General features: G+C 45.0%; 1 protein-coding gene across 1 annotated transcript in view; it reads right to left on the bottom strand.

Annotated features, from left to right (window-relative positions):
• The window catches only part of fam3c (FAM3 metabolism regulating signaling molecule C), a 64,808-nt gene that overhangs the window by 12,769 nt on the left and 32,357 nt on the right, over positions 1–19,682 (bottom strand). Inside the window, exon 3 of the mRNA XM_086008713.1 lies at positions 1,928–2,032. Within this exon, the coding sequence (XP_085864839.1) occupies positions 1,928–2,032 (105 nt within the window). The remainder of the gene's footprint in view (positions 1–1,927; positions 2,033–19,682) is intronic.

Here is a 19,682-nt window from a genome sequence, read left to right as displayed (position 1 = left end):
AGCACGATTAATTTACTGAATATAAGCATATATCCTGCAAACCCATAGTTTGAAATTAGACTAATTATATTTTATTTTAAATGCATCCTTATGGAAGCTTCCATTAATTTCACACAGAAAGTACACACAGATGGCACTCTCCCATTATAAAGGCAGGACTTTGACCTTACTGCAGGGAAACCATCGCCCTGAAATGTAGAGCACCACTGATGCGGTTAAAAGCAGACACTCTGGTTTCTGCTCGTGAAATAAAATAAATAATGTATTTGTTCTTTGTAATTGACCATGACTTCAGGATTTGGCGCATGGGCATCCTAATGCAGAAATCCTGAAGTTGCTGTCAGTCATTCACTGCTCTGACACTGGCTGCGCTGTGCACCGCCACCTCCCCCCACCCTCCAAAGCTTAGGGTCTCGGCAGCTGAAGGCACAGCTGCCAATGGTGGAGCTATTAAAGTCAGAGATGCCCAAAGGTCGAGCAGCCTGTCGACACTCACTGCCCAAGAATGGCCACTTGGGTGAAGTACTTGAGGGCACTCGTCAAGCTGAACCCCAGCATGAGTAAGCATCTTGAAGTGAAGAGGGGAGAAAATTTGTGGGAGAAAACAAGAACCTGTAGGACAGATTATTGCACCTACAAACTTTAGTTGCGTCCTATGGTTTATAATGCCAAGTGCAGAAAAAAATAAATCAGCTGTTGGCTACCAGATGGAGAAATTAGAAAAATCTCTTTCTGGAAGGCACGCAGAATGTGGAATTCTCTACCACAAACTGTTGTTGAAACCGAATGCATAAATTGAGAGAGAATTATACAGTTACTTGAAAAGGAGGAATATTAAAAAGGTATGTGGAGCAAGCAGGAGTGAGATCAGACTGTGGTTCATGGAGAAATGTAATGGCCTTCTGGTACCTACTCAAGGGGCTATTATTCATGTGGTGCTAAACTGTGGCCAAAGCAGAGTCTGATCCTGCTCTCCTCATTTTTACACAAATGCGCAAGCAACACCAGACAGTGTCCCAGGTCGGAGGATACGAACGGCAATTGTAAGGCAGTCAGTAGATGGGATTAACTAACAGCAGAGACGAGGACTAAATCTGGGAACCTCCTACCCCATTTGCTTCAATACCACACCATCCGTGTCATTGGGGAGGATTATATTCTTCTTTTAAATCAGTATTATACATTAGGAGTTGTATTCAAAGTTGAAAAGTTCACACCATTGTGCGGATTCATCTGAACAAAGTTTGTGTCCAACGTCCACTAATAATGGCTTCAAATGATCACTCAGTCTTGCAGACAAATTTAAAAGCCACACGCAACTAACAACAACATTTGACTTGTGCAGCCAACCATAACTCAAGTACCAAGGTTGTGCCCAATGTACCTGGTTTACATTAGTTGGAAGCCTGTAAAGAGTCAAATTATTAAACACCATGCTCTGGACAATCATTTAATACATGGAAGGTGGGGGGGGGGGGGGGGGGGGAAAAGAGAAAGGAGGAGAGATTAAACATCAGAGGGAAGAGTCTCTGTCTGGCCCCGAGTCTCTGGAAGCAATTGGTTACATAGGATTCAGCAGTGTACTGGACTCAGGCAATTCACCAAACAAAGTTAACCTACACAGCTACCAGATCACAGAAAAAGATGGGAATAAATTACAGAAAGGGGAAGGAAGGGGGTAAACTTACCTAAGCACCTATCTAAAAAAACAAAATGCAGCAATCAGCCACTCGACCAGTTTGCACTCATGAATAACCTCTCGGCAACTACGCCTCATTACTGACTTACTATTCAAGCCCTCTACATGTTTATTAGTGGAACCAATTTATTTTAGTTTCATCTTCTGTTCCATGTCAAAACTTTGCACCACATTTTATACTGGAAACGTAACTTGCAAGGCACAAGGTATATGTATTAAAATACTTACCAAATATTGATCCCAAATTTGCATCTATTTTGATTTCAAATATTTGGAATGCAAGATAACCCACCAGTAAAAACACTACACCAGCCACGGCAAACTTTACTGGACCTGAAATACCAATAGAAAGAAAAGCACATCAATTTGAGACTCAGTTTCAGGATCCTAAAATAAGATACTATGGCAAAGCCACTAACAGACTCTCACAGGGACTTGTATAATTGCCTTTAATCATGTTTATTATCTTTCAATGTTGGCTCTGGTTAAACAGAGCCAGATCGACAAAATCGCAATCTGACGTGATGACGTCATCACGTGGGTCATGTGACATCCCCACGTGGGTCATGTGACATCCCCAACGGCAGGAAACGTGATGACGTCAGAGGTAGAGGGCGTGGCCAGTCAGTCCTCATGTGGAGTGATAGAGAAAAGGCCTGTTTAGAGCTTCTCCTGCATTTTCTTGTTTTGTAAAGTTTTAATACATTAAACTCAGTTTGTTAACTTCCAGTGAGTTTACAGATTCTTTGCTAGGAGTGCAGACTCCTACAATTACAATCAAGTTAACTACATTGGAAAGTTTTGAATAATGCATCAGTGGCCATTAAAAAGGGGAAGTTCCCCCAGTGCAGCACAGTTGAAAATATGTCCTTTACAAGCATGTTCATGATTTTGCTACACCTAGGATACTGTTGAAATCTTTGAGTCCCTCCCCTCAAATCTACAAAATACTGACACAAATCCAGAGGAGAGCAAGTAGTTATGCGTAGCGCTGTTCACACGCACAGCCAGCGATTGCTGGAATTAAATAAGATAGTCTAAAGTGAGCAGAGCGCTCGAGTACGCTGGGAAACCGGAACGACATCAAGTGCCGTATGACACAAATCTCTCTCAGCTCTTGTTCAAAACAGACTAATTTTCAGATTCAATTACATTCTCCTACATTGGTATTAAAATCAGTATCTCTCTAGGTTGCAGGTTTTTGAAACAGGAAAACTGACATTTTAAAAACTGCTGCCCATTCTTTTGCCAACAGATTTTTCAGAAGTATTTTACTGAAACACTTAATATTTTCTATTAAGTGGCCTGCATTTTTTTGAAAATATTGCACGCCAAGTAAACCTGAATGAAATGAGTGAATAATTCCTGCACATTTCATTCAGGTGTAGTATTGCATAAAGTAAAGCGTTAAAGTACGATGCACATAATCCTGGGATTAGTGGCAAATAAAATGTGCCAATGTGTAACAGTCACCTCGCTTCAAAAGTAATTTACTGTGTAAAGCATTTCCAATCGTTTTAAAGCGATTAGGTACCATATTAAAGTAAATATTTTATTTAGATCATGCCCTCTGTGTAAGCAGAGTGGTAAACCCAACCAGAGGCCATCAAGTGGCATCACAGGGGGTTACATACCACCAAGATCTTCACTGCTGTAGCATTTTGCATCAACCTCACCTTCAATATCTATTTACAATATACACCCATGGACCTTCTAGTTTAAAAAATGATTACATCTGCACACACTTTCTGCCTGTCAAATCCCAGGGTCACATTGCTGATGTATCGGATACAACAGCCACAAATTTGAACCAAGGAGGCAATGAAAGTGAAGGAAGCAGCAGCAAAACTGCCAATCAGAAACTAGAGGATTTACAAAAACAATCAATGCTGAATGGTCAGGAGATCTGCCAATAAAAGGAAGAGAAGGCAAACCAATCAACTCACTTCAAATAATCCCTGCAGTTTGTTTGAACTGCCATCTTGAATTTTGCATGAAATCCATCCACATGCAGTTAAATTCAAAATGGAGGTGAAAGAGAAGCTTTCAGCCTTTCAATATTTAAATTGATGTACCACCCCTTGGGAGCGCTTGGTCGCCCGCCCCGTCCTCGGTTAAACCGGAAGTGGGCAGGTTTGGAGGCGGGATCAGGTCGGGAATCCCATTTTTAACACTAACTGCCCCCACACTCCAAACCCACCTGTTTTTTTTAATTACAAAAAAGGGGGAAATTCTGGCCAGAATCCCCACAGTGCTATCCAAGGAGCAAAATACCACATTCGCCTAGATTCTCCCACTGTTGCCAAACCTCATTCACCACCAAAGCCCAGTGGCCTCCCTCCAGTATTGGTGGTCCAGGTATCTGGTAGCCGTCTGGTGGTATTGGTGCTCCAAAATCAAATTCAGGAATTCCTCCCCGGTATTATCCCGTGCCAGTCAGCTCCCAAACCCCAGGACAGACACTCATTGCTGCTAGGACACCCTACTTCTCAGTGCTGCAAGAACTCCTGGCACCCACCACGATACTGCCAAACCCCACAACCATCGTCTCAGTGTTGCCAAACTCAAGCACTCCCTCCACAACATCCAAAATCAGAGGACACCCCTCCCACCTCAGTGTACAAAAACAGTCAGACTCACATCCTAGTCCTGGTAGATTCTGACACTTCCCTCCCCACCCAGTGCTGCTAAACTCGAACCTCACTCACTAAATTCACCAAACTGTGGAATTCACAATGCTCCAGTACTTTCCCCCAAAACATCCATATCCCAGGGTCTCCCCTCAATGCTGTATACCCATAATCCCCTTCTGCCAGACTGCTACCAGATACCGGAACCGCCAATGCCGCCAGACTCCCTCTCTCCCCATTCTCTCCTCCTCCTCCCCAGATGCGGGGGAGGTGCCAGAGGATTGAAAAGTGGCAAATGTGACACCATTGTTCAAGGGTGCAAGGACAATCCTAGTAACTACAGGCCACTCAGTTTAACATCAGTGGTGGGTAAAGTTTTAGAAACAATAATCAAGGAAAAAATTAACGGGCACTTGGAGAGGTTTAAGCTAATTAAGGAGAGCCAACACGGATTTGTAAAAGGCAGGTCATGTTTGACTAATCTAATTGAATTTTTTGATGAAGTAACAGGGAGGATTGATGAAAGGAATGCAATGGATGTTGTCTACATGGATTTTAAGAAGGCATTTGACAAAGTACCACATAGAAAGCTGGTTAACAAAATTGAGGCTCATGGAATAGGTGGGTCAGTGGCTGCTTGGATAAGGAATTGGCTTAAGGACAGAAAACAGCAAGTTGTGGTAAATGGCTGTTTTTCCAGACTGGAGGATGGTAGATAGTGGTGTTCCCAAGGGGCAATGCTGGGGCCACTGCTTTTTTTGAGATACATTAAAAAAAATGACCTGGATATTGGAATACAAAGTAGAATTTCTAAATTTGCCGATGAGGCCAAACTTGGGGGTGTGGCAAACAGTGAGGATGATACCAATCCACTGCAACAGGACATAGAAAGGCTAGCAGATTGGGCAGACTGCTACCAGATACCGGAACCGCCAATGCTGCCAGACTCTCTCTCTCTCACTTGGGGAGGAATTTAATACAGAGAAGTGAGAGATGATGCATTTTGGCAGAAGGAACAGGGAGAGGCAATATACACATAATGGCAGAGTTTTAAAGAGTGTGCAGGGACAGAGGGACCTGGGAGTTAATGTCCCTGAAGGTGGCAGGACATATTGAGAGAGTGGATAGCAAAGCATATGGGATCTTGGGTTTCATAAATAGAGGTATTAGTACAAAAATAGAGAAGTTATGCTGAACCTCTATAAAGCGCTGGTTAGGCCACAACTGGAGTACTGTGTCCAGTTCTGGTCACCACACTTTAGGAAGGATGTGAAGGCCCTTGAGAGGGTGCAGAGGAGATTTACCAGAATGGTTCCAGGGATGGGGGATCTTAGCTACAAGGACAGGTTGGAGAAGCTGGATTTGTTTTCATTAGAGCAAAGGAGGTTGAGGGGTGATTTGATAGAGGTGTAGAAGATTATGACAGGTTTGCATAGGCTAGACGGGGATAGGCTGTTCCACAAGTTGATGGTACAAGGACTAGGACACAGATTTAAGGTTTTAGGCAAGAGATACAAGGGAGGTGTGAGGAAAAAAAAATTTTACGCAGCGAGTGGCGAGGACCTGGAACTCGCTGCCGACGGAAGTGGTGGAAGCGGAGACACTCGATGTTTTCAAGGGGAGACTGGATAGGCACTCGAGGGAAATAAACTTGCAGGGATACGGGGATAGAGCGGGGGAATGGGACTGACTCAATTGCTCTGCAGAGAGCCAGCACGTACTCAATGGGCCAAATGGCCTCCTTCTGTGCCGTTATGATTCTATGACTGTTACCAGAACCACCAATACTGCCAGACCTGAAGCACCACATTCTACTCCACAGCACGAACAAATCCCAGGTTCCCCATTGGCAGGACAATCAAATCCCAGAACCAGCCCCAAATGCCATCAAGTTCCAGAAGCCCCAATGCTTCTAAGTCACACAACTTACCCACCGCACATATCTACTTCCAATCTACATTTCGCCTACCATATTCCTGCATTGTCTGGATTACAAGATAGGTAAAAATTAAAAAGGAAAAAAGGTAAATTAATGGCCATTCATTGTCATTTTTCTGTGAAAATTTAAATCGCAAGAAAACCTGGTAAAAAATCCCAGACTATATAAAGACTTAACTACCTTAAATCAATTACTGATATAATAACACTGTTACAAGGTATAAAATAGTCCTGTTCGTCTAAAGATATGCATCCTCTGACTCACTGTGAGCAGCACCACAGGAGACAGCCGATATCATAGAAATGATGCATGTGCACACTATTTCAGTCACAATTATAGGCAAATTTATTCTAAACGAAGGAAACTTCTTCCACAACAAAAACAGAAAATGCTGGAAATACTCAGGTGGTCAGGCAGCATCTGTGGAGAGAGAAATAGTTAACGTTTCAGGTCGATGACCCTTCGTCAGAACTGGAAAAAGCTGGAGATGGAACAGGTTTTTAAGCAAGTACAGGGGCAGGGAGGCAAGAACAAAAGGGAAGGTCTGTGATAGGATGGAAGGCGAGAGAGATTGAGAGAGATTGAGAGAGAGTGCAAGGCAAAAGGAGATGGTAATGGGACAAGTTAAGAAACAAAAGATGGGTCTGGCAGAAGGAGAGTCAAAAACTATAATAAATAAAATAGCTGGGGGAAAAAAGGATAGGGGCAGAGGTTATGGTCTGAAATTGTTGAACTCTATGTTGAGTCCAGAAGGCTGTGAAGTGCCTAATCGAAAGATGAGGTGCTGTTCCTCGAGCTTACGCTGAGCTTCATTGGAACAGTGTAAGAAGCCGAGGACGGCGAGGTCAGAGTGGGAATGGAGCGGAGAATTAAAGTGACAGGCAACCGGAAGCTTGGGGTCCCCCTTACGGACTGAACAGAGGTGTTCCGCAAAGCGGTCACTCAATCTGCGTTTGGTCTCCCCAATGTAGAGGAGACCGCATCGTGAGCAGCGAATACAGTACACTAAATTGCAAGAAGTACAAGTAAATCGCTGTTTCACCTGGAAGGAGTGTTTGGGGCTCTGGACAGTAGGAAGGGTGGAGGTAAAAGGGCATGTGTTGCATCGCCTGCGCTTGCACGGGATGGTGCTGGGCGAAGGGGAAGGGGTGTTGGGGGTGATAGAGGAGTGGACCAGGGTGTCGCGGAGGGAGCGGTCCCTCCGGAATGCTGAAAGGGAGGTGAGGGGAAGATGTGTTTGGTGGTGGGATCACGCTGGAGGTGGTGGAAATGGCAGAGGATGATCTGTTGAATGAGGAGGCTGGTAGGGTGAAAGGTGAGGACAAGAGGGACCCCATCTTGGTTCTGGGAGGGAGGGGAAGGGGTGAGAGCAGAAGTGCGGGAAATAGAACGGACACGGTCAAGGGCTGTGTCAACCACAGTAGAGGGGAATCCTCAGTTGAGGAAAAAGGAAGACATGTCGGAAGCACTGGTATGGAAGGTGGCACCATCAGAGCAGATGCGGTGGAGACGGAGAAACTGGGAGAGTGGAATAGAGTCCTTACAGGAAGCAGGGTGGAAGTGTAGTCCAGGTAGCTGTGGAAGTCAGTGGGTTTGTAGTGAATGTTTGTCAATAGCCTATCCCCAGAGATGGAGACAGAGAAGTCGAGGAAGGGAAGGGAAAAGTCGGAGATGGACCATGTGAAGGTGAGGAAAGGGTGGAAATTGAAAGCAAAGTGAATGAAATTTTGTAGTTCAGCACCGATACAGTCATCAATGTACCGGAAAAAGAGGTGAAGGAGGGGACCGGAGTAGGACTGGAACAAAGAATGTTCCACATATCCCACAAAGACAGGCATAGCTGGGACCCATGCAGGTTCCCATAGCAACACCTTTAATTTGGAGGAAGTGAGTGGAGTCAAAGGAGTTGTTGTTCAATGTGAGAACAAGTTCAGCCAGGCAGAGAAGGGTGGTGGTGGATGGGGACTGGTTGGGCCTCTGTTCAAGGAAGAAGCGGAGTGCCCTCAGGCCATCCTGGTGGGGGATGGAGGTGTAGAGGGATTGGACGTTCATATTAAAATTCTTCCACCTTATTCGCTCTGGGCATATTTTACTTTGTGGTTTTGTGCTACAATAGACAAATACCAAAAACATGCCATTACTGCAAAGGCACACAATCCAACAGCAGCTAAATTTCTGTTTTTCTTACATCAATACAAAGGAGAAAGCCACAAAATCGACCTGCACATTAAGTAAAACTTAAAATACCTATCAAAATTGAAACACCCATTGCGACTATTTTTGCACAACTGCTCCCCTCACAACCAATCGCAATGCCACTCCCCCCCGCCAGCTAGGTTCACTGCTGCATCACATAACTCTTGGCATGCTTGTTCACTCATTGCCTGTTGCCCTCCTGCTCACCATTTTATTTTCCATCAATTATAAGTTTCTTCCTCAAGTCCTGCTAAGCCCCCCACTTGCCATCGCTCCGCCTATACTTCCTTTCAATAAACACTCCCGTGCTGGTCAATGCTTTGAGCTCTCCCATTGATTCCTTTCAATTAAAGTTTCTCGCTCTGGTATCACTAAGCTTGCTACTTGGCCACACGTTCACTTTACTTAAAGCTGAAGTTTACTGCCACACGCTCTCATTGACTCACTTTCTCCATTACACTACAACTTAAAACACCTTGTAAACAAAGGGAAATAAGTTAATGCCAGCAGCACGCTCTCCAATCTGCAGCCCTGAGTACCACTGAACCTCTAACAGCAGCAAGGGCAGCTGAGGTTCAAAGAAATCCCCCAAAAAATAAGCTCCAAAATTAACCCCCTCCCCCAACCTCCAAGTTTCAACCAAACATAAAAATAACCAATAGATTGCCTCAGCAACACACAATTGCTTCAAATTATTGCAAGATAATCGATAAATACTCGTGGAATTAGCTCACTATCGGTGCCAGTATCCACTTGGCTTACACAAGACCTCAATCTCACACTTTCATTTAATGCATTATGTTTAATTAAAGCTTTGTGCTCCTGAACATTAAATTACATTTCCTAAATAATTAGTGTTCCAAACTTTTTATTCCCCATTTGCAATTAGTTTCTGATGTGTTCTGGATTATCTAATTTTTTTCATTTAATATACATTCAGAAACTTAATTGCATTATTACCAAATAATTCCCTCAAAAGAATACCTATTTAATTCATTTTTTCCTTAGCCTCTTGCAGTTAATTAAGACTTTCCATAGCTCAATCTGCATAACACATTTTTTCCTGTCTGCCAACTATTCCTTACCCCATTCGTCTGCTCAAAACAGAGTAGGAACAAATGGGTCATTTTCAGGTTGGCAGGCTGTAACTAGTGGGGTACTATAAGGATCAGTGCTTGGGCCTCAGCTATTCACAATCTACATCAATGATTTGGATGAGGGTGTCAAATTTTTTGTCTTAAACTACCCCTGTGCAGCACCTTGGGACATTTTACTACGTTAAAGGCGCTATATAAATACAAGTAGTTGTTGTTATTTTTGAGGGGACCAAATGTAATATATCCAAGTTTGCTGATGATACAAAGCTGGGTGGGAATGCAAGTTGTGAGGAGGATGCAAGGAGGCTTCAAGGGGATATAGACAGCCTAAGTGAGTGGGCAAGAATATGGCAAATGGAATATAATGTGGAGAAATGTGAAGTTATCCACTTTGGTTGGAAAAATAAAAAAAGCAGAGTTTTTTTTTTAAATGGAGAGATTGGGAAATGTTGGCGTTCAGAGGGATCTGGGTGTCCTTGTACAAGAATCACATGCAGGTACAGCAAGCAATTAGGAAAGCAAATGGTAAGTTGGTCTTTATTACAAGAGGATTTGAGTATAACAGTAAAGACATCTTACTGCAGTTGTATAGGGCCCTGGTGAGACCACACCTGGAATATTGTGTATGGTTTTGGTTTCCTTGCCATAGAGGGAGTGCAACAAAGGTTCACCAGACTGATTCCTGGGATGGGGGTATTGTCCTATGAGGAGAGATTGAGTAGACTAGGCCTATATTCTCTAGAGAATAGAAGAATGAGAGGTGATCTCATTGAAACATACAAAATTCTTACAGGGCTCAACAGGATAGATGCTGGGAGGATGTTTCCCCTGGCTGGGGAGTCTAGAACCAGGGGTCATAGTCTCAGAATAAGAGGTCAGCCATTTAGGACTGAGAGGAGAAGACATTTCTTCACTCAGAGGATGGTGAATCTTTGGAATTCTCTACCCCAGAGGGCTGTGGAGGCTCAGTGAGTATATTCAAGACAGAGAGCGCGATAGATTTTTGAATATTAAGGGAATCAAGGGATATGGGGATAGTGCAGGAAAGTGGAAATGAGGTAGAAGATCAGCCATGATCTTATTGAATGGCGGAGCCGGCTCGAAGGGCCAAATGGCCTGCTCCTATTTATGTTCAAGAGAGATGTAGCATCAGCATAATTTGCCTCAGCCTCACCACTGCGTTCCTGGTGCAGACTGAATCATTGGTGTTGCTCAACTAAAAGGGCCCAAGTCACAAAACAAGTTTAGCAGGTTTCTCACCAATGGTAGGATTCCTCTTGCAATCACTTATGGCTAGGGTTGCCAACTCAGGTTTGATCATTCTGACCACGATGGGCCAGGGGAAAAGAGAAAATGGAGAACCCGAGTGTGGGCAGTTTTTTTTAAGTCAGCTGACTTTTGCATTTAAACTTAATGTATATTTCCATTCTCTCATTTTATTATATTTACAAGAATCTTGCTTTCAATCTATTCTTATAAATGCAGAATTTGAACAAAAACAGGACTGAAATTAAATTAAAGCAATGAGCTTGAAAAATATCCCATAATATTTAATAAATGCTGCTTCTCCAAGGTGTTTTAAAGATGAGCCAAAAGCAAATTCCAACTTTCATGCTAGACCAACGCGTGTTACCGCAGTTTCCAGGGAAACATTCAGCGGAAATAAAATCCACTCAGCGCCAGGGACCCGGGTTCGAATCCGGCCTCGGGCGACTGTCTGTGTGGAGTTTGCACATTCTCCCCGTGTTTGCGTGGGTTTCCTCCGGGTGCTCCGGTTTCCTCCCACAGTCCAAAGATGTGCAGGTTAGGTTGATTGGCTATGATAAATTGACCCTTAGTGTTAGGGGGATTAAATACGCGGGGTTACGGGGATAGGGTGGGATATGTGTTGGTGTAGGGGTTACGGGGATCGGGTGGGATATGTGTCGGTGCAGGCTCGATGGGCCGAAATGGCCTCTATCTGCATTGTGGGGTTTCTGTGATATAATGTGGGGAAACCAAAAACTTGAGTAATACATTAACACGAAGATTAGCGCCATAAATTATATATTTTTTCAAGCTCACTGAACAATCTTATTTCTGTACCTGCAACAAAATAATAATGCTGTTAGGAGAGCAAGTTATTAGTCAACAATTTATATTAAAAAATTAGTCTAGTGTTTATCAATTTCTTGCATTTTACTTCACTAGACCCCTTATCCTACCTTGCTCGCCTTCCCTGCCATCACTTTTTAAAATGCTTCCTTTTCCCTCTTCATTCCATCCCAGAGTGCTGAGAGACAGTGTTTAAAATCATGAAGGGATGGGATGGAGTAGATAGGCTATTTCAAGTGATTGAAGGAAACAGATATAAGATGAAATGCAAGAGATTTAGGGCAGAGAGGAGAAACTTTTATTTTTACAGAGGGTTATGAGGCTGTGGCATGGACTACCAGAGTTAGTGATTAAAGCAGAGATTGTCAACTTTTAAGAACAGATTAGGTGGTGGCTAAAGGAAAGGGAAATAAAGGGATATAGGAACAGGGCAGGCACGTGGGCCTAGAACTACTGCTCAGAGAGAATAAACTGCAACATAGACTGGTAGTGCCAAATGGCCTGTTTCCATGTTGTAATTTCTATGTAATACATAGTCAAATAAGCACTGCTCCGCACACCACCTTTTCAGCATCCTTCACCACTGAAGAGGTGGACACAGCACTGACAGCCACCAAGTGTGGGAAGGCCTCCAGGATCGATGGCATCTACCCAGAATTAAAGAAAAAGAAAAAAGTCCTGCATTTATATAGCGCCTTTCATGACCACCAGACGTCTCAAAGTGCTTTACAGCCAATGAAGTACTTTTGGAGTGTAGTCACTGTTGTAATGTGGGAATGATGTTGATTAAGAACATAAGAAATAGGAGCAGGAGTTGGCCATTCGGCCCCTCGAGCCTGCCCCACCATTCAATAAGATTATGGCTGATCTGATCTTTGCCTCAACGCCACTTTCCCGCCAGCTCCCCATAACTCTCGACTCATTTGTCCATCTCCGCCTTGAATATATTCAATGACTCTGCCTCCACAGCTCGCTGGGGAGAGAATTCCAAAGATTCACAACCCTCCGAGAGAAGAAATTCCTCCTCATCTGAGTTTTAAATGGGCGACCCTTTATCCTGAAACTGTGCCCCCTTAGTTCTAGATTCCCCCACGAGGGTAAACATCTTCCCTGCATCTACCCGGTTAAGCCCCCTCAGAATCTTATGTTTCAAAAAGATCACCTCTCATTCGTCTAAACTTTAAAATTGAGGGATAAATATTGGCCAGAACACTGGGGATCTTTTACATCCACCCAAGGGAGCAGATGGGGCCTCGGTTTTATGTCTCATCCGAAAGACAGCACCTCTGACGGTGCAGCACTCCCTCAGCACTGCACTGGAGTGTCAGCCAAGATTTATGTGCTCAAGTCTCTGGCGTGGGACTTGAGCCCACAACCTTCTGATTCAGAGGCGAATGGGCTACCAACTGAGCCACAGCTGACACCGCATTCCTCAAGAACCAGGGCCCAAATGGACGTATATGGCTTGTCAAACTCATCTCCAACATCCTTCACACTGGGATAACCCCGGAAGTCTGGGGTCATTCCAAAGTCATTGCCATCCTAAAGCCAGCCAACGATCCCAAAAGCCAACACCATCGCCCTTCTGTCTACAGCCCACAAGGTGGTCGAATGGCTTGTCCTTAACTGGTTAAAACCGGCTTTAGAAGCAGCCCTCCCAAACAAGCAGGCGGGCTTCAGAGAGAGACAAGCTGCTGCTCTGGCCAGGTCCTTGCACTCACTACAGGTTGACTATCCCTTATCCGAAAACCTTGGGACCAGCTGTGTTTCGGTTTTCAGAAGGTATTATTTCAGACTGGGAAACTCTGAACATTAAATTAATTTGGTAATTAGTATTTGTATTGAATATAAATTTTAAAAGTTCAGGCTACCTCTTGCGACTGTTCCGTGTCTCATTCCCCTTCCTGCTTCTCTGTGCTGCCGCTCAGTCTGTTTACAGCTCCCCCTGCTCCGTATCTGAATTCCTTGACTTAGCGGGGGTCTGGGGCTCGACTGCCGCCGCTTGTGGGAAACCCGGATATCGGCTGACTCCTACACTAAGCTGGCCCGCAAATCAGGTCTGGGGGGAGGGGAAGAAAAGAATATCGGACGGGCCGTTGCAACTATCGGACAGGCCGCTGTATTGTTGGGTTCATTCTCCTGGTACCTCCTTCACACTGCCCGGCTCAGCCTGCAATCTCCTACCCAGGAGGGAACTCTGTGACCCTCTGCCCTGCTCACAGGGAAAGGCAGAGCTCCCTCAGTCACACTTAACATCGAGAGCGAAGGCCGGCGTGTCGACAATCTGCAGGAATTCTTGTTCTGGGCCCCGGAGGACCACTCCCATCATGTTTTGCGCCACTCGGGTCATGTCGTGCGCACGACTTACGCTGAACGAAAAAACTTTCGGTTTTCGGAAGTTCGGATAAAGGATAGTCTACCTGCACCAACATGGAGACAGGGTTCCAGAAGCAGCTGAAGACTGAACTGCCTTTTAGACTAGTTATCGGCATATGACTCTGTCTGGCGTGAAGGCCTGCTGTCAGTAAGCATCCAGTGCTGCAAGACACTCAGGCTTATCAACACCCTAACGAGCAACCGTAAGTTCCACGTCTATGTAAGGTACCAACGATATAGGTAAAAACCGGGATGAGGTCCTAAAAGCTGAATATAGGGAGTTAGGAGGTAAATTAAAAAATAGGACCTCAAAAGGTAGTAATCTCAGGATTGTTACCAGTGCCACGTGCTAGTCAGAGTAGAAATAGAAGGATATTTCAGATGAATACGTGGCTAGAGGAATGGTGCAACGGGGAGGGATTCAAGTTCCTGGGACATTGGAACCGGTTCTGGGGGAGGTGGGACCAGTTCAAACCAGACGGTTTGCACCTGGGCAGGGCTAGAACCGATGCCCTAGGGGGAAGTGTTTGCTAGTGCTCTGGGGGAGGGTTTAAACTAAGATGGCAGGGGGTTGGGAACCTGAGCAGGGGGACAGAGGAAAGGGAAACAAGGATAAACCAAAAGAAAGGAAGGAGAAAAACCAAAAGTGGCAGTCAGAGAAATCAACGGTTTAAATCAAACATGGCCACAGTAAATAATAATTCTAATAGGTCTAAGAGCATTAAAAAAAATAAGCCTGAAGGCTTTGTGTCTTAATGCGAGGAGCATTCGTAATAAGGTGGATGAATTGGCTGCGCAAATAGGGGTAAACGAATATGATTTGGTTGGGATTACAGAAACGTGGCTCAAGGATGGCCAAGGCGGGGAACTCAACATCCAGGGATATTCAGGAAAGATAGGTGAAAAGGAAAGGGAGGTGGGGTAGCATTACTGGTTAAAGAAGGGATTAACACAATTGTAAGGAAGGATATTAGCTCTGATGATGTGGAATCTGTATGGGTAGAATTGAGAAATACCAAGGGGCAGAAAATGTTAGTGGGCGTGGTATATAGACCTCCAAACAGTAAGGCGGAGGTTGGGGATGGCATTAAAAAGGGAAATTAAAGAAGCATGCAATAAGGGCACAGCAGTCATCATGGGTGACTTTAATCTACATATAGATGGGCTAACCAAATTAGTAACAATACTGTGGAGGAGGAATTCCTGGAGTGTTTACGGGATGGTTTCCTGGGCCAATATGTCGAGGAACCAACCAGAGATTAGGCCATCTTAGACTGGGTATTATGTAACGAGAAAGGATTAATTAGCAATCTTCTTGTACGAGGCCCCTTGGGTCGGAGCGATCATAATATGATCGAATTCTTCATTAAGATGGATAATGAAGTAGTTGACTCAGACTAGGGTCCTAAATTTAAATAAAGGAAACTACAATGGTCTGAGGCACGAGTTGGGTAGGATTGATTGGGGAATGTCACTCAAAGGGTTGACAGTGGATCGGCAATGGCAAACATTCAAAGACCGCATGGACGAACTACAGAATTTGTTCATCCCAGCTTGGCATAAAAATAAAACAAAAAAAAGGTTTTTGGCTAACAAGGGAAATTAGAGATAGCATAAGATCCAAGGAGAGGACATATAAATTGGCCAGAAAAAGCAATAATCCTGAGGATTGGGAGCAATTTAGGATTCAACAAAGGAGGACAAAGGGATTAATTAAGAAGCGGAAAATAGAATGAGAGAAAGCTTGCCGGGAACATAAAAACTGACTGTAAAAGCTTTTATAGATATGTGAAGAGAAAAAGATTGGTGAAGTCAAGCGTAGGTCCCTTGCAGTCAGAATCAGGGGAATTTATAATGGGGAACAAATAAATGGCAGACCAACTAAATACATATTTTGGTTGTCTTCACAAAGGAGGACACAAATAACCTCCCAGAGATGCCAGGGAACATAGGGTCTGATGAAGTGGAGGAACTGAAAGAAATCAGTATTTGTAGGGAAATTGATGGGATTGAAGGCCGATAAATCCCCAGGGCCTGATAATCTACATCCTAGGGTACTTAAGGAAGTGGCCCTAGAAATAGTAGATGCATTGCTGATCATCGTCCAACATTCGATGGAATCTGGAACAGTACCCATGAATTGGAGGGTAGCTAATGTTACCCCACTATTCAAAAAAGGTGGTAGAGAGAAAACAGGGAATTACAGACCGGTAAGCCTGACATCGGTAGTGGGGAAAATGCTAGAGTCCATTATAAAAGATGTAATAGCAGAGCACTTGGAAAACAGTGACAGGATCGGACAAAGTCAACATGGATTCACAAAAGGTAAATCGTGCTTGATTAATCTACTGGAATTTTTTGAGGATGTAACTGGTAAAATAGATAAAGGGAGAACCAGTGGATGTGGTGTATTTGGACTTTCAGAAGGCCTTCGATAAGGTCCCACATAAGAGATTAGCATGTAAAGTTAAGGCACATGGGATTGGGGGCAAGATATTGACTTGGATAGAGAACTGGTTGGCAGACAGAAAGCAAAGAGTTGGAATAAACGGGTCTTTTTCCGAGTGGCAGGCAGTGACTAGTGGGGTACCGCAGGGATCGGTCCTTGGACCCCAGCTATTCACAATATATATTAATGATCTAGACAAGGGAACTAGATGTAATATCTCCAAATTTGCAGATGACACAAAGCTGGGTGGGCAGGTGTGCTGTGAGGAGGATGTCGAGAAACTCCAGGATGATTTGGACATATTGGGTGATTGGGCAGAAACATGGCAGATGCAATATAACGTGGATAAATGTGAGGTTGTCCACTTTGGTGGCAAAAACAGGAAGGCAGATTATTATCTGAATGGCAATAGATTGGGAGAAGGGGAAGTGCAACGAGACCTGGGTGTCCTTGTGCACCAGTCGCTGAAGGTAAGCATGCAGGTGCAGCAGACGGTTAAGGCAGCAAATGGTATGTTGGCCTTCGTAGCGAGAGGGTTTGAGTACAGGAACAAGGATGTCTTGCTGCAGTTGTACAGGGCCTTGGTGAGACCACACCTTGAGTATTGTGTGCAGTTTTGGTCGCCTTATCTGAGGAAGGATGTTCTTGCCAAGGAAGGAGTTCAGCGAAGATTCACCAGGCTGATACCTGGGATGGCAGGAATGACGTACGAGGAGAGATTGGGCTTGTACTCGTTGGAGTTTAAAAGAATGAATGAGAGGTGATCTCATTGAAACTTATAAAATTCTGACAGGACTGGATAAACTAGATGCAGGAAGGATGTTCCCGATGGTCGGGGAGTCCAGAACCAGGAGACACAGTCTAAGTATAAAGGGTAGGCCATTTAGGAAAGAAATGAGGAGGAATTTCTTCACCTAGAGAGTGGTGAACCTGTGGAAAACTCTACCACAGAAGGCGTTGGAGGCCAGTTCATTAAATATATTCAAGAAGGAGTTGGATATATTTCTCAAGGCTAAAGGGATCAAGGGGTATGGGGAGAAAGCAGGGACCGGGTACTGAATTTGGATGATCAGCCATGATCGCATTGAATGGCAGAGCAGGCTCGAGGGGCCGAATGACCTACTCCTGCTCCTATCTTCTATGTTTCTATCTTGATGACACTTTTTATATTGAAATTCGGTGATTGATGGCTGGTGCCATCACCAATAAGACAGTAAGCAAGTGCCCCCTTTTAACGGGGCACAACCAATAAACCGCAAATTAAACCAAATTTAAAATGAAACTTAAATCAAATCAAAATTGTGTTTCTGGGGGTGAAGCAGCACTCCAGTCCCTACGGTGCCCACCGGTTGCAGAAGGCCTCAAGCGTACCGGCAGACACCGCATGCTCCATCTGGAGGGACACCCGGGCGCGAACATAACCATGGAAGAGAGGCAGGCAGTCAGGCCAAACAACCCCCTGGACTGTGCACTGCCTAGACCTGTTAATGGCTACCTTGGCCAAGCCCAGGAGCAGTCCAAGGAGGTCCTCCGATCTGCCCGCTCCTCTCCGCATCAGGTGCCCAAGGATCAGGAGCGTGGGACTGAAGTGCGACCAAAAATTGAGAAGCAGCCCCATCAAAAATTGGAAGAGGGGCTGCAACCTCTCGCACTCAATGTATATATGGAACAGACTCCTCCAGGCCCCTATCCTGGTGATAAGACCAGCTGAACATGGATGCTCAACAACGATCCGCCACAGGGGTCGATGTTCACACCGATCTTTTTCAACATCTACATGGTGGACATGCCCTGGACCAAATCTCAGAAGTTCATCTATGGCGAGGACATAGCATTGCCAACACAGGCATCACTGCTAGAGGAAGCAAGTAGGACGCTCACAAGTGACCTGGTCCGATTGGAATGTTACTTCCGGACCCGGCGCATCCGCCCCAATCCAGAGAAGAAAGTTGTGACGGCGTTCCATACGCTGGCAGGAATGGCCTCAACGTCTCCTTCTGCGGAAGGCAACTTACCCATGAACTCCACCCAAAATACCTGGGCATCACCCTGGACAGCACTCTCACCCATCGGCCTCAACTCACCAACATCGGCCAAAAAGTGAAAAATCGAGGTGAACCTGGTCCAGAAACTCATTTGGGGGGGGGGGGGGGGGGGGAAAAGGGGGAGGGAAACACAGCCAGAACACTTCGCACCAGTGTCCCTAGTCTACTCTGCTGCAGAATACTGCTCTGCCTCATGGTCCTGCAGCCGCCACACAAAGATCGCAGACATGCAGCTAAACGCCGCCACGAGGACGGTGTCAGGGACACTTAAGTCCACTCCAACTGAGTGGCTCCTGGTGCTGTCCCAAATTGCCCTGCCGTGATACCACCGCGAGATTGGAAATAAAATCAATGAGCAACATTGACCTTCCCACTCACGAAGACTTGAAAAACCCACCACGAAAGAGTTTTAAATTGTGGGAAACAGCAGCCAATATTCATGCAGCTGGTATCAACCCACTATCCAGATGGACGGAATCATGGGACACATGCACCATAAAGAACAAATACCTCATCACTGATGCAACAGTGGACAGCACTCAACCCAATCCGCACAGGGCATGGACAATGTAGCCACCTGCTCCACAAGTGGAAGGTGAGGGATGACCCGAAGTGCGTTTGCGGCTGAGTCCCAGACCACGGAACACATCACATCAACCTGCCCACTAAGATCTGTTGCGGGAGGCACCTCATTCTCCACTCGGCATCTTAGGAGGCCATCGAATGGAGAGCCAAACTAGACATTACAAGCTTTTCCAGTCATACGAAAGTAGTTAGTTAAAAACAATTGCATGCAAGTCACATGAGTCATGAACAAACCACACTCGAGTAATTCCTCAGTTTCTTGTCTCGGACACAAGGGAGACACTCGAGTAGTGGAGGCAGTGCAGAAAAGAGTCACAAGGATGGTCCCTGGTGTTAAAGGTCTGAGCTATAAGGGTAGACTGGAAAGACTTAAGCTTTTCAGCCTAGAAAAGGGGGCATTTGAGAAGTAGGAACAGGAGGTGGTCATTCAGCCCCTCGCGCCTGTTCCGCCATTCAATGAGATCACGGCTGATATGCAACCTAACTCCACATACCCACCTTTGCTCCATATCCCTCAATACCTCCGGTTAACAAAAAGCTATCAGTCTCAGATTTTAAAATTAACAATTGAT

The sequence above is a fragment of the Somniosus microcephalus genome, chromosome 16, assembly GCF_052327205.1.
Source record: "Somniosus microcephalus isolate GS21.2 chromosome 16, FLI_Smic_1.0, whole genome shotgun sequence".
NCBI classification, from domain to species: Eukaryota; Metazoa; Chordata; class Chondrichthyes; order Squaliformes; family Somniosidae; genus Somniosus; species Somniosus microcephalus.
This window is presented reverse-complemented; position numbering and strand designations above follow the sequence as displayed.